Source organism: Candoia aspera, chromosome 1 (genome assembly GCF_035149785.1).
Source record: "Candoia aspera isolate rCanAsp1 chromosome 1, rCanAsp1.hap2, whole genome shotgun sequence".
In the NCBI taxonomy this organism is placed as follows: Eukaryota; Metazoa; Chordata; class Lepidosauria; order Squamata; family Boidae; genus Candoia; species Candoia aspera.
In genome coordinates, this window is record NC_086153.1 from 321,717,590 (window position 1) to 321,732,674 (window position 15,085).

General features: G+C 36.6%; 1 protein-coding gene across 1 annotated transcript in view; it reads left to right on the plus strand.

Moving 5' to 3' along the window:
* The window catches only part of PELI2 (pellino E3 ubiquitin protein ligase family member 2), a 58,329-nt gene extending 45,459 nt beyond the window's left edge, over positions 1-12,870 (plus strand). The window contains exons 4-6 of the mRNA XM_063290490.1: positions 1,091-1,288; positions 2,794-2,982; positions 5,371-12,870. Of these exons, the coding sequence (XP_063146560.1) occupies positions 1,091-1,288; positions 2,794-2,982; positions 5,371-5,937 (954 nt within the window). The 3' untranslated portion in view covers positions 5,938-12,870. The remainder of the gene's footprint in view (positions 1-1,090; positions 1,289-2,793; positions 2,983-5,370) is intronic.
* The last annotated feature ends 2,215 nt before the right edge of the window (positions 12,871-15,085 follow it).

Sequence of the window (15,085 nt, forward strand, 5' to 3'; positions counted from 1 at the left end):
TTTTTGGAGCTTATTTATAACACTGGTCTGATAGTTGACAAAATAAGTCAGATGGATATTCAGTGGCTGAATGGGAGAAAAGCACTATGTTCAGCAATGTGTTTCACTTTTTTCACCTATTTGTATGAAAGCTACCAGATAAAGCAATCAAGTAGTGTTATGTCTGTCTGAATGGCAAACAATGCATGGAATGGCAGATGTGGTGTTTCAGGTAATTCATCTGACAAATGTTAGATTTTTAAAAAAATACAACTGAATTTTTTGCAGCAGTACTACTAAGTTTTGGTATATGTTTTCCTGTAACTTACATAAGCTACTTCACCCAGAGAGTTGGCTAGATGAATTTTAAAAATTGGATCTAGAAAATATTTACTGAAGTAATTTCTCAGACCAAACTGTATTAAAGGTGGTGGTTGTGGGGAGAAAGAGTAAGAAGGAGCATTGTATATGCTACCTTGGGCCCTCTGCTAAAGAAAGGGAAAAATCAAATATACATAAAATGTCTAGCTAATAATAATTTCACCTGTGGCAATACAGACAAAATTCTATGAATATTAAATTAAAACAACACAGCCGTTCAGGCACAGATTTCGAAAAGTGTCTGTGGGATTCAGATATTTCATACTTCATTTGCTGCAAGTTTATTGATGTCAGATTTAAGTCCAGGATATCAAATACTAATATACTGTGATAGTACATCTTCTTAAATAAAACATGATGGGGCAAAGGTTCTTGAGGGATTGGGCAGAGGAAATATGCAGATACCTTCATTAAGTTATATTAATTGTGAACATAAGAAGCTCCTGAGTGCATCTAACAGTACATCTGGCACAATGTTATTTAACCTGAACGGTAATAACTTTCAAGCCTCAGGCAGAGGTCTTTCTCCCATCCTGCTGCCTCAGATCCTCCCAACTGTGATTGAATATAAGATGTTCTGCATACTGAAGCATGTAGTTTACCACTGAGCTACTGTATGCCCATTTCTAGTGGGGAGGGCTTGTGTGAAGAACAGTTAAACTGTTCACTTGTTTTCTTCACAGTGCTTCGCTTAAGGGATTTCTTGAATATGTGCTATTAACACTTTCAGGTTGGCAGATCAACAGAGAGCCCCATAGATTTTGTTGTAACAGATACGATTTCCAGCAGCCAAAACAGTGATGAAACTCAGATCACCCAAAGTACTATTTCCAGGTTTGCATGCCGCATTGTCTGTGATAGGAATGCACCATATACAGCCAGAATCTTTGCTGCAGGATTTGACTCTTCCAAAAACATATTCCTTGGGGTGAGTATACCAAATTTCCATATAAGCCAGGACATGATCTCCGTGTCACATGAGGAAGGGCTTCTTCACATAATAGCTTCTCCCAGAGTGATGGCTGTTTCTTGCAAATCCATCCATTTTACAAAATGGGAATAAAGCATACTGAAAATAGTCATACCTTTATGTATTTATTTATATATCTCATTCTCCCACTGCAATCACACACTGACTCTCAGCTGTTCACAACATAAAAGAAAAACAGCAGTAACAATGAAAATAAAACCAACAGTCAAAATAGACAAACCTACACTCCAGAAGGCATCTGGCATCAGCCCCCAAACACCGTCCGAAAAGCTCTGTTTTAAGAAGCTTCTAGAGCTGGGGCTAAATGCATTTCCAGAGAGTCAGGCTGATAACAGAAAAACACCTCTGGGCCCCAGTCCCACTGGCCTCCCAAAAACAAAGGACGACCAGCTGCTTTTCCCAGCATGATCAAAATGCTTGTGCTGATTTCAGAGAGATGCAGACCTGAAGGTAACCCAGCACTAAGCCATAGAACTTTGTAGGTTAAAACTAGTACTTTAAGCTGCACTTGGAAGCTGATGGGAAGCCATTGCAGGTTCGCAAAACAGGTGTAGTATGTGTCCACTAGCAAGCACCTGGGCCACTGCATTTTGTACCAATTGAACCTTCTGGGTGGTCCTTAAAGGCAACCCCATGCATAGCACTGCAGAATGCTTGATCATCTTATCCAATATTGTGGATTAAAACTGGTAGCAACTCTCCCAAACCTCAGATTGAAGTAGAAAGCTTGCTTGCGTCCTCTTTTTTTTTTGCCGGGCCAATCACTGCTAACTCAGAGCACCTTATGTACTCTGTTTGTATGTAGGATTAAAAACAAAAGAAAGCAGTCAGCAATATAACAAGATCGTATATCCAGTGGCAATGGTATAAAAGAGACGCACTTTTACTTTTTTAAAAAAAATGAAGCAAGAAATGAGAACTTAGTTTGGCTAATACAAACAGTGCTTGCTTAGCAAGTTTGGTCAGAATTTGTCCATTCTTTCTCTGAAAAAGTTATCTGGCTTCTTCTTTGATTGCTATATATCTCAAAACAGACATCATCCTCTCCTTTTCCTCTCCCTATTAATCTCAGAGAATTAGTTCCACTTACATACTATTTATTGACTAACATTATTTCTGCATCTCTCTTAAAAAATGTTAAAGCAGTTTACAGATAAAGCCAAATAAAGCTACTGTATATGATCTGTTGGAAGGGCCATAAATAAGACAACCTTATTTTCTCTTTGAAATTGATAAAGCAAGCTTGTTAGCAAAAATAGTACTAGTTGTACAGAGTTTAGTCCAAATGATTGGTAATCTGTTTTTGATTCCAAGCTATATACTTCTATTTGTCCTCTGATATGTGGTTGCTTTTCTATTCAACTGTGTTAGGCGGTTGGTACATCAAGAGTGGAAAGCCTGAATAATTTATGTTTTATTTCTTGCTGTGGCATTCTGTCTAGGAAAAAGCAGCAAAATGGAAGAATCCTGATGGGCACATGGATGGATTAACAACTAATGGTGTTCTAGTCATGCATCCTAAAGGGGGGTTCACTGAAGAATCTAAGCCTGGTGTTTGGCGAGAAATTTCAGTCTGCGGTGATGTATATACTCTACGGGAGACAAGATCTGCTCAACAAAGAGGCAAGCTAGTAAGTTAATGATTAAAAACATGATTTAAAATAATTTCTAGCCTTTCTGCTAAAAAGAACATCTGAAGTGGCTTTTAGTTAAGCAAGCAAACAGTAAAGATCATACAGAAAAAGCCTAAGGGACAAGGCAACAACAACAACAAAACTCTACAGAGGTAAGCAAGAATGCAGAAAACACTAACTCCACCTGGAAGCCCTTACAACAGAACATTTTACCTTCAGAATGAGAAGCTGCACAGGGATTTCGGGGGAAAGGACTCCAGCTAGATAAATGGTTTAACAAAAGGGATTTGGAGCATGCCTATCGTGCTGGATCTGGTGAAATGGGTGGAGAGCATAGGAGACAGGCAGTCCTGCAAGTAACATTATCCTGTGCCTAGCAGGGCTTTATGGATGACAACCAGCACCTTGAGTTGCACCCAGAGGTGCACTGGAAATCACTGCAGCTCACAAAGAGCCAATAGTGCACCATTAGAACCTTTCCTGGGTTAGGAGGCACTACTCAATGTCACTCATGCCTTAATCACCTTGCAGTTGGACTGTTGCGAGGTGCTGTACGTGGAGCTGCCCTTAAAGACCATTTGGTAACCACATTTGGTCCAGACTGTGATGTGAGTGGATATGGGCATACCTTGGTACACTCTAGTTTTACTTCTGTTCCACAAGCTACAGTGGCTGCTAATTGCCATGTGGGTGGAATTCAAAGTGCTGGCCATCATCTACACCCACTCCTCATTTAGCAACCAAGTTCTGTTCCAACAATCAGGTACTTAAGCAAAATGGCTGCTAAGTGAACACGTGACAGAAAGAGAGAGAGAGACTGCGAAGATCACTGACACTGATGTCTCATTCAGATAAAGTTCTCTTGTACAGCTATGCCAGTATTACTCTCTCCTGCATGCCTTGTTGTCAGGTGCACAAAATCTGGTAGTAAGTGCATGCATTGGTCAGAAAATGATTTTTTTTATTACTGTCGTATTGCGAATGGTCACTAAATGAGTGGGTGTGTAGAGCCCTTCATGGCTCAAGGCCTGGTGATCTATGGGAATACCTCTCTCCATTTATTATTCGATCTAGTACAGTGGGATGCTTCAGGTTCCATCATAAAAATTCTGTCAGACCACAGAGATGCTTCTTTTCTGAAACCTTACCTGCCCTATGAGATAGTATCACCTATCTCCTCTTCCAAAGTCCACACAGCCCCAACATTGTTGTTGCTTAGGCAAGCCTTGGAATGTGGCGCTCTTGACAGGCCCTCGGGCAAGGCATTTTTTCTACTTGTTTTATTGTTTGATTATGTTCTACATGACTAATTTTCCTTCGACTTGGATAATTGAGGCAGCTTATAAATCGGATGGATGTTTATTGGGAAGTATATCTCACTATTGTTCCTTTGCAGGATGTCCCAGGATGGTGGTTTACTGTCCTGTCAGTTTTGTAAGGGAAAAATAATATATGTTGCAGCCCAAAACAGAGTGTTGTTCTGAATATTAGACAGCAAATGTACTTTACATCGTTTCCAACTTGCAGTTTCTGTGATGAATGGTGTCTGAAAAAGTTTGAGAGAGTCTGCAGTATGACCTTTCTGCCTCATTTAAATCCAAACATGGGATATATTATGTACCCTGAAGAAATTCTGGCACTAGCTCTTGATAAAACTCGGATGAATGGATTTTGAAAATACCTAATGCTGTCTGCTGTAAATGTGTGGTGAATTTTTCTGTAGGTTTACATAAACTTGCCAACATAAGGGATCACTCAATGAAAGTAGATTTATGTTATCATAAGTGCCTGTTAACTTAAAAAAAAAACTCATACTACAACATAGCATCTCTACCCCAGGGTATATTTTGTATAGTACTACTACGTAAAAATGTCTCTGTAGAGCCAACAATGATCCCCTTGTAGAATAATATACAAAATGAGAGAATAACTTGCTATCAAAATTTAAACTGTGATGGAGACGACAAAGGTTAAGGAAGAAGTTGCTTTTGCAGTCTTTACCTACTTGTAGACTGTTTTAGATGTGTGGACTTCAGAACCTAGAATTCTTGGCAGAGGCTGTGCTGGCTAGGAAATTCTGGTAGATTAAATCACACACCTTGAGAATGCAGAAGTTAGAAACGGCTATGCTAGAATAATAAATACTTGTCTTTTGCTCTAGCTTTTATTCAGGGTCTTATTATACACATGCCATTATCTCACAGGAATGGCATGTGTATAATATGCTATTCTACATATTCTACACCGGAAAGAGGAGAAGGGTGGATGGCTCATCATAATACAAGAAGTTAAAGGGGAGAATAAACATTTCATTGCTTCCAGTAGTGTGGGGAACATTGCAAAAGGAATTGTTTTCAAATTGTTCTTTTCTGCCTGGCATTTTAGGTGGAAAATGAAACCAACATCCTACAAGATGGTTCTCTCATTGATCTGTGTGGGGCCACGCTCTTGTGGAGAACAGCAGATGGCTTATTTCACACACCAACTCAGAAACACATTGAGGCTCTACGGCAAGAAATCAATGCTGCAAGGCCCCAGTGTCCTGTGGGGCTGAATACACTGGCTTTTCCTAGCATTAACCGTAAAGAAGTGGTAGAAGAAAAACAACCGTGGGCTTACCTCAGTTGTGGCCATGTTCACGGTTATCATAACTGGGGACACCGCAGTGATACAGAAGCCAATGAGCGTGAGTGTCCCATGTGCAGAACTGTTGGTCCATATGTTCCTCTTTGGCTTGGGTGTGAGGCAGGCTTTTATGTTGATGCTGGTCCACCAACTTATGCTTTCACTCCTTGTGGGCATGTATGCTCAGAAAAATCTGCCAAATACTGGTCTCAGATCCCATTGCCACACGGTACTCATGCATTCCATGCTGCCTGCCCTTTCTGTGCTACCCAGCTGTCTGGAGATCAGAACTGCATCAAACTTATTTTTCAGGGTCCAGTTGACTGATGCCATTTTACAGATGACCATTATACAGCTCACTTTGTTAACAATTTACTGTGAAGATAAAGAATTGCCACTAACTCTAGATTTTACCTTTTTTAAAAATAAGATTGTTATTAATGAGGGCTTTGGGGTGGGATTAGGAGCTGGGATGTGAAGGTATTTTGATACCTGGAACCAAACAGTTATCAGTGGCATTGCATGCTGAACAGCAGCATGTTCATGGTGACATCTTTTTTGGTTAAGCTGTAGTATATTTGTAAGATTTGTAAGATTAGAAGAAAAATACCAGTGTCTTAATGATTTTTTTAATATTGGATTTTTTAACAGAAATGTTTTCTTCTACACTTTGAATGACAAGCCTTTAAAACGCATATTTTTTCAATCTAAAAAAAGCATACAGAATGTAATTTGTCTGTCCTCTCTTTTTAATTTGCGATATAGTTAACTTGAATGATTCATTCTCAAAGAGGATGTATCAAATGTTTTGGGTAAACCTGAGTGAATGTTCACTTAATACATGCATTGAACATAGAGTGAACACAAAAGGTTGGTTTTACGAACATAGCACAAAAATATTCTGCAGTGTGGTCTAATGCAGCTGTCCAAGAGACACAGTTACTTGAAAGTTGGGGATCTCTATCTATGGGTGACTTTCTGTATTCTTTTTCCTTTCCTTTTCTTTTTTTAATATAGAAGTTCCCATGTTAAACAATGCTTGTAAAACATAATATGGGAAGTTTGAGATACAGGTTATTTGCTCCAACATAGGTTTAAGACAGTGTATGCAAAACAATCATTTCTTTGTTTGCTTCTGACTCTTCTGAGCCAACTCAACTGTAGTATCATTCTGCCCTGTATTTTGCTCAATTAACACAGCATAGGATTGTCCTGTAAGGACTAGCATTAGGTCAATTTATCAAGAGTAGCACAAGAACCATTTTTCTTTTCCCTAGTATCCATGGCTCTGCCATGAGTCTTTCATACATGTTTTTCCTAGTTAGGTTGGCCCTGCTTAGGTGTCATTCTTTTAAGGTGTTCTTGCAGCACCATGGGCTGAAGCAATGAAAAAATGGCTCTTTCACCAGTGTAGTGATGCTAAATGTATCTCATTTAAATTCAGTGGTGGTAAGTCACAATGTATGACAAGTCTTTTTCAGTCTTGCATTTGGTGTCATTTGTATTTTTCATGCATATCCAGCTTACTTGTACCATTTTAACAGTTTTCATCTCTTTCTAATTCTGCCTTTTGGCTTTACTTGTATTAACTTGCCCTTGCATGCCTGGGACCCGTGAGCAAATGGAAATGTAGCAACTTGTTATTAATCCAGTTTTTCAGTAGTTGCACTTCCTACAGTAGTGGAAAGGTTTTGGATTGTTTTTTTTGTAGAACATAAACAAACTGCCCTTGATCTCATAGTTTGATGCCCTCTTCAGTCTTAACCATCTGCAGAAGAATTCCTAATGATTCACATGTTTAAGTTCTTGGTAATTATTTTGAAATAATAATTAAAAATAAGTGGTTTTGTAGCACCTGCTTCTTTTACGTTTCCCTTAATGTGCAAATCTTGTCGAACGTACTGTTGACTTACTGATTCTTGGTTTACTATTTTTCCTTTCTTTCTAGTATTAGTTTAATTTAGAAGTGGCAACTGAAAAAAAAACCCTTTTAAATATCCAGGATCAATTCATGTCCTAAGTAACTTGAAATTCTTTATTCAGTATGGGAGTGGGTAGGAAAGGGGACAAATAACTGCTTGTTTTGAAAATTATTCTCACATTATTGTATCTTCTGTGATAGCAATTCTATTTTTCTTTTGTTTTTGTTTTGTACTCATGCTATCAAATTTGTTCAATTTTCCATATTGGCATAGAAAAATAGTCGTTAACAGAGAGAAATTAATTGCATATCTTGAAGTAAACCTTGCAGTTTGGATCTCCTGTTAAATTCAGAGCAATCCCTTGGTTTACTTTGTCCTTTGTTTAAATACATAATTTATGTGATTTTAATATATTGTATATATACTTGAATTGGCCTGTTCAGACATAAGATGTAATATTTTATAGTAAGTTAACCTTTTAAACACTTCATATGTCCACGCCCATTGACTGATGGGGCATGTTTGTTTTTATCTGCCAATGTTTAATACAGTTTTGCTGTATAAAAAAGTTCAGTATTTTTAAATTGAAATATTAGTTTCTTTTGTCTGAAAAGGTTTCACTCATTGCAGTATTTTGCATCAAATCCCGTACTCTGTAACTTGCCTACCCCATGTGATAGATTGGGGGAGCCAGTTATTTTCAAAATATTTCATCATAGTGCCTTCTAAATGAGACAGCGCCCTGCTTTGATTCCATGATAAAACACGTAACTCAGATTTTGATTAGCTGTTTTCTTTTAGTGCAGATTCTTTTAGTCCCTTTCTAATGGCTTCCTGTTAATTGGTGAAATGCTATAAAATCAAAGTTAAAAAACTGTTCTTGTTAACTTAAAAAGTCAAAACAAACGAACATGGTGACCATGTTTGACACTTTCATGTACAAAGATATATATATAGAGAGAGATCCTGCTATGCTAATTGCTCCAGCTGTGAAAGTTGCTCCAGATATTTTTTCCTTTCTAGTGGGTCTTATGAACCTGTTCATTGTACAATTCTGAATCCTTTTGTGATCTGAGCAGCATGTATAGAAGCATTCCTATATTTCCTCATACTGGAAGGGATCCTGAATCCCATTTTTCCCTAGACTAATTTGATTTGGCTCCTCTTTTTGTTTCAGAGGGCTTCTATTGGCTATATGAAAAGCTCCCTATATAATTTGCATAGAAATTTATTAAAAGAGCATTCTCAGTCTCTTGTAAGTAATGGAATTTTAAAAATGTTTTTGGATATTGTTCTCCTGAGCCTGTCAGCAATAATGTTTTCTTCAAGTAAGATTTCTGCAGCAGTCTCTTTGTCAATACTGTATGAATAGAATTTAAAGCCCCTGTTGTACGAACTTAATTCAAAGTGTGCTTTGTGTCTTATTTTGAATTTTTGTTTATTGGCTCACATATTATACAGCTCTGTCATTCCTCATACAGGAAAATAATTCTTGTTTTTTCTTTTGCTTGTATTAAGGCTGCAATCTACATGTCCATGTTCTGCCCCTGAAATGTAGTTCTTGTTTAGTAATTCTTTAATTCTGACCAATGCTAAACCATCCAGTGATGGTCCCTCAGTGCCTCAGGCTTGCCAGATATGAATAGAAGACATTTCGTTTGGATTCCGTGTTGAAGGGGAAAAAGGGAGTATTGAAAACTGTGTGCACTTGTAACAGCAAGCCAATTCTAGTGCAAAGCAAGCCACTAAGTGGCTTTTTTTGCATGTTTTAAATGACTATCTCATTTCATAGAACTTTTCCCCAAAGAGCTATAAACTTGTTAGTGTACTCTTTCAATCAGTCATTTTCAGTCTATATTTGACTTAAATGGACATATTTGTATAACATGCTTCACCTAATTCTATGGGTTTATAGGGCTCACCTGAAAGGGGTAACACAGACTAAATTGCACAAAACTCCGAGCTAAAATGTGGTTGGGTACTTTGTAGTTTCATGTGTCATGCTAACTCAACCAATATTACCCCTCAAAATTTTCTGTGCACCTTTTTGAATGTTTGCAATGGTGCTTGTTATCATCAACCTTCTTTTCTTGTAATTTCTTAATGTCAGATTGAGAAATCTTGACTCTTTCCTTGGTCATGGAGCAGTTTAGAAATACTTTGGTGCTTTTTTAAAAGAGAAGCATGACTCTGAATTTTGTTTCAAAATGTTTTTGGGGATGTTGATACACTATTGTTTTAATGCTTGGATGATGTCAATACCCCCCACCCCCATTGCACGTAGATTCAAAGTATACTCAGGAACTGGCAAAAATTGCTTGAGATACTATGTATCTTAAATTTATCCAGTGGGTTTGCTCTAAATTAACTCTTACTAAGTTTACTCTTACTAATTTATATATTTTGAAACAAATTGGAGCTTTTTTCGTAAAACAAGTTATTGAATCTGGTGTTTCTAGGTATGTTGGGGCTCTCACTCCTAGGATTCTTAGTCCTTGAAATTCCAAAGATTTTGAAATTATAGTTCTAGTACATCTGGAGGATGCCAGGTTGAGAAAAACTGCCCTATAAAATGAATATGAAATTTTTGAAGCATGTGCCAGCTTTTTCTTCCCTGCTGCTTCCAATAGCCAAGGTAATATCTTGAAAAATATTCATTCAAAAGTCAGTGCAAGGCACACTAATCTGTGTTGGGAGATCCAGTAATATCTGTGTTAACTAATTGGAGAATCTTGTAAGTCTCTCTGGACAATTCCTCCTAGTCAGTTCAGCTGAGGAAGTGTTTCTTTGTTTTTGCGTTTTTCTGCTCTAGAAGTCAATATTTATTTCATTGGTGATGTACTTTGTTCTTCACAGTATAAATAGCAAACTTTCTGAAGTCTTAGTTGTCCTTCCAATTTGAATTTCAGGGAAATGTATGCTAGCTTTTTCTGAAAATTCATGAGATAGTGTGATTTTTAAGAATCTGTCAAGCAAATTACGAATACAAAAATACGTTTGAACAGGTTGACCCATGCAAATAAGTCAAGATATGTGTTTGCCATCCCTTTTGTTAAGCAGATAAGGACATTTTATTTATATGCATATATATTGATCACTACCATCATTAAATAGTGCCAGTTTAGAAATTGTAACACCACAGATTTTTTTATGCCATTGAAAGGTTGCATTATTCCGTATCAGCAATAGTTGCTGTTTGTCAACTGATGGATTTGCATATGCTATGTGCACTAAAAGCAATGTGATTATCTATTTTTACTAAACTAATTAATTATTGTCTAAGCAATTATTGTCTAAGCAATAATTACTAAACTAATTAATTATTGTCTAAGCAATAATTAAATAGATATTCTAGCTTCATATCCATTTTCCTGTTTATGCTTATATGTTCTTCTTATAGTTTCCAGGCAATGGCACATGAACAGTTAATAAATTCTGTAAAGAGATGATGAATGTTAAGTCATTCAGTTCCCTGTGATGGAGTTAGGAAGGCTGAATGTTCCATGGAGATTACTTCAAGCAAATTCAGATTATTCTCTCCAGTACATATGCTTTTACAAATCTGATTAGAGAAATCAATACTTAGTTGTTCATCTAGTCCAGCGTTCATTCCCAAAATTGTCAAAAATTACTCACATTAATCCCATGATAAATATCTCTGAAACATTGAAAGAGGGCAGTAACTTCCTTTCTTTTAAAAAATCTCAAATAGTCCTAAATTGTTCTTAAGATGATACTTGTAAGTAGTTAGAAAGCTATTATTCTTTCACAAAACAACCTAGGTTGTTCAGATACCTTATACAAAAAAATATCTTGGCTTCACTGAGAGGCACCTTCTAGCTTTGGTGCGTACATTTTGTGAGCACAGAAGCAGGAGCAGTGCTTGATATGTAGGTTATGTGGGACATCTGGGATTTAAACTTAGTTAAGTGTTGTTATTACTAGCATTATATCATTATTTTAACAACAGTTGGTATATGACTGGAAAGTGATCAAGATGAATTCCTGCTCGGAGCCAAGGTAAGAATATGACTGATGGAAGATTGTACCAACAGCTGGAATAATTACCAAGAAGTTGTTCTAGAAGATTTTCCAGTGTCTTTTTTGAACTCCCAGTGTTAAGAATATTTTGAGTAAGAGTGCCATGGATTGAATCTGCGCCTGATTTGCTAATGAGTTAAAAATACCTTGATAACCTGAAGTTGGCCATGTAACTGAGATGATCAGTTCTGCATCAAAATCAGGTCTGCATCAAACTTGAGATGTGTGTGAAATGGAAAATATGCTTTGTTTCAAACTTGAAACAAATTACCGTGTTCTGAAAGTTCTGCCAAGCTATTTTAGATTGTCTGAAGTACAGCAGAAATAACCCTGAAAGTATTTTATTGTTTTGGATTTTGGATGAAACAAAAATCTAGAAGGATCCCATAAAGATCCAGGAGTGATTTTATGGAATGAGTAGGGTAAGGCTGGTGTCTGTCACCTTCTCCCCACTTCTAATGGCTCTGGTGGTCACACCCCAACAGCCTGCCTGCCTCCAGTCTCCCTCCTGCTCTTCCCCAAACTACTGCTTGAAACAGCATTGTTTTTTTCTATATATAGTCCAAAGATTACAAAACACAAATGGTTTGGTTTGCATACTGGCTAGCCAAAGCAGTTGTTCCATGCATGGAACAGTTTGCACATTCCTACAGAAAATCCATTCTATGCAGGCAACCATTGTAGTAACCTTAAAGTCTTAAATGATTCTAGATCTTACTGTATCTTTGAATGATTCTGAATAGGCAAAATGTATATTATTGGTCTATTCCATAAAGTTAAAAAACAAATTTGTGTCAGATATATTAGGTGTGTGTATATACAGTATATGTATGTATGTACATAAATGAAATGTGCTCAATCTTCATACAAGACAGTGTTGACCTGCATAGGGATACTTTATATTTGGAGGCCACTTTATACACAATTTTAATGTGTTGAATTTATCTGGTAATTACAAATTTCCTGATAGCTTTCTCCACATAGAAATGACTACTAAAAATCTCCAGTCTGCACAGAAGGTGTTGATTGGTTTTTGTGTTAGCCGGGCTTTGGGGTATTCTGTCCTATGAAAGCAGTGTTTCCTGGAATCATGATAGGAATCTGGGCCTCTCTTAATTGGAATCTTGGGCCCACGCAGATATTACTGGACAATGCTTTAGCCAGTCCTCATCTATTGTGGACAGGGATGACAGAAGTTGTAGTTCAGCTACATTTTTCACCCCTTCCCTAAAGCATCATCAAGATTCCTAGCTAGAAGTTGGAGGGGAATATCAGTAATGATGAGTGAGCAATCATTTGGCATCTTATTAAAGAACCCTCAGTAATAAATTTAAGGGAGTCTCTCAGCTTTCTAGGAACATCATTTTGAAACTATTGTATTAGCTGTTGATCAGGCATGGTAAAATAAATAAATATGCAAGGAACTCATCCTGGTAGAATAGTTCATTCAAATAATTATCCAGCTAATTAATTTTTTTAATGTAATACCTTTTTCCTACATTAGGTACTACTTTCCTTAGTAGGAAGACTAATTTGAAAGGAGAACTCATTAATCAAAATCAGTCCTAGAGATTTGGATGTAGATCCTATCTCATTTTCGACAAGTCCACTTGGAAAGATGGGCATGGCAATATTTACTTCAGGGTGTTATCAGCTGTTAATGTTCTGAATTATATTTGTGGAATTGGCCTTTTGTACATCAGTGCGAATGGATATTAACATAATTTAACTATTGTATGTTTTGGAAGTACAAGCCATTTTACAGGAGGGGGGAAATAAAAATATTCCAGTATTATCTTTTGACTCTTTTTTATTCTTCTTCATCTTTCAGAGCTATTACAGGAATCCAGTGTTTGGTTTGTGAATTAAAGTCAGCATTACCCTTTAAGGCTATTGAGTAAACAGCTATTCTGACACTTGGTACATGGAGATCTGAATCTTAGCAGCTTTATGTTGGTCCTTTGGAGCAACAAGGACCTATTGCCATTCAGAATTCTGGAAGTGAATATATTAATGATGGAAGTTCTTATGTATGAGATTTCAAGAGAAAAACAATAGTGAAATCTACCAAGAGGCTGTTAATAATAGGTGTGCATTAAGACCAAGCAGCAGGAAGATATTATGCCTTATTACAATTGTTCCTTCTGACCTGATAATTTTATCCAGTTGACATAACCAGACTGAACACGCCATTCAGAATGATTATTGCATATAGTTTTGCATGCACTTTCAAATACTTGCAGTGAAAATTCATTATAATGTAATTTGGGACATACAGAATATTTAATGTGACTATTATTTGGAGTACAAATAAGGTTAAGACTTGTGAGTCTTTTAACAGAAGGCAGGTTTTGTGATGAATGAATGAATACACACACACACACACACAGATTAGTGTATATACATACATACATGCATACATAACATACATCCCTCTCTACCTTTCCATCATTCAAACCATCCTTGTTTTTACTTACACCACTTAATATATTGTTCTTTATACCTTAGCTCCCTTTTTCTGAAGAAAAGTTTGTTTTATAATTAAGTTCTCATTAATTTTCTCTATATGATCAAACTACCTCAAAGTACTTACTTTGTATAGGCCAATTTTTTATTCAATTCACTTTAAAAAAATCATTCATTACCATATTCCTTCTTGTTCCTGTATCTTCTTTTACCACAGACACTTCTTAAATAACTCATTCTCACTGTATTGAACTGTAATACTTCTTAAGATATGCCTCTCTCCTCCATATGATAAAGTGGGTAGAAATGCACAGATATTTTTGCTTCTTTTGACAAACATTTTATTCTTCACAACAGACCCATCTTTTATTTACCCCCTATCATCTATCAACACCGATACATCTTAAAATTTCTCAGTTTTCTCATCTTAGTAAACTTACTGTCTGGGTACACAAATTCATCTATTTACTGTTACTTTTTGCCATTTACAGATAACTTGCGATCTTCCATTCCATTTTCCCCAAGCTACCTAGGTCTTTGATACATTAATTTTCTGATCCATGGTCCTCATTACATCATGCAAACTATCTAATATTCTCTTCAAATAATTCAGGATCTTACCTAACAGTACATTGTCTGCATATCGAGTGTTGTCCTCCTTCCTGATAAGTGCTGAACTGTTCACTGATGATTCTATTTATTCTTACACATGCTTCTACCAAATAGCTCAGTCACTTTTTCTATCCTTGTCTCAGTTCCCACCTATTTTTGTCACCTAAGAGAATAATTATGGTTCTTTCATTATCAGTATTCCCTGGTGCAAAACATGTTAACTATCACAAACTTCTGAATGCCTATTTTTATATGCATCTACAATAATATGCTTAACATCAACTCATACTCTTTGACATATACTGTAGTCATTTCATTCATAATTAAACCTACTCTTTCACTTCCTTATGTGTACTAATCGGTCCACCTTTGTTTACAGTACATATTCTCTCTGTTAGTTTCAGGAGAACATACTTGTTTTCTTTCATGATTCA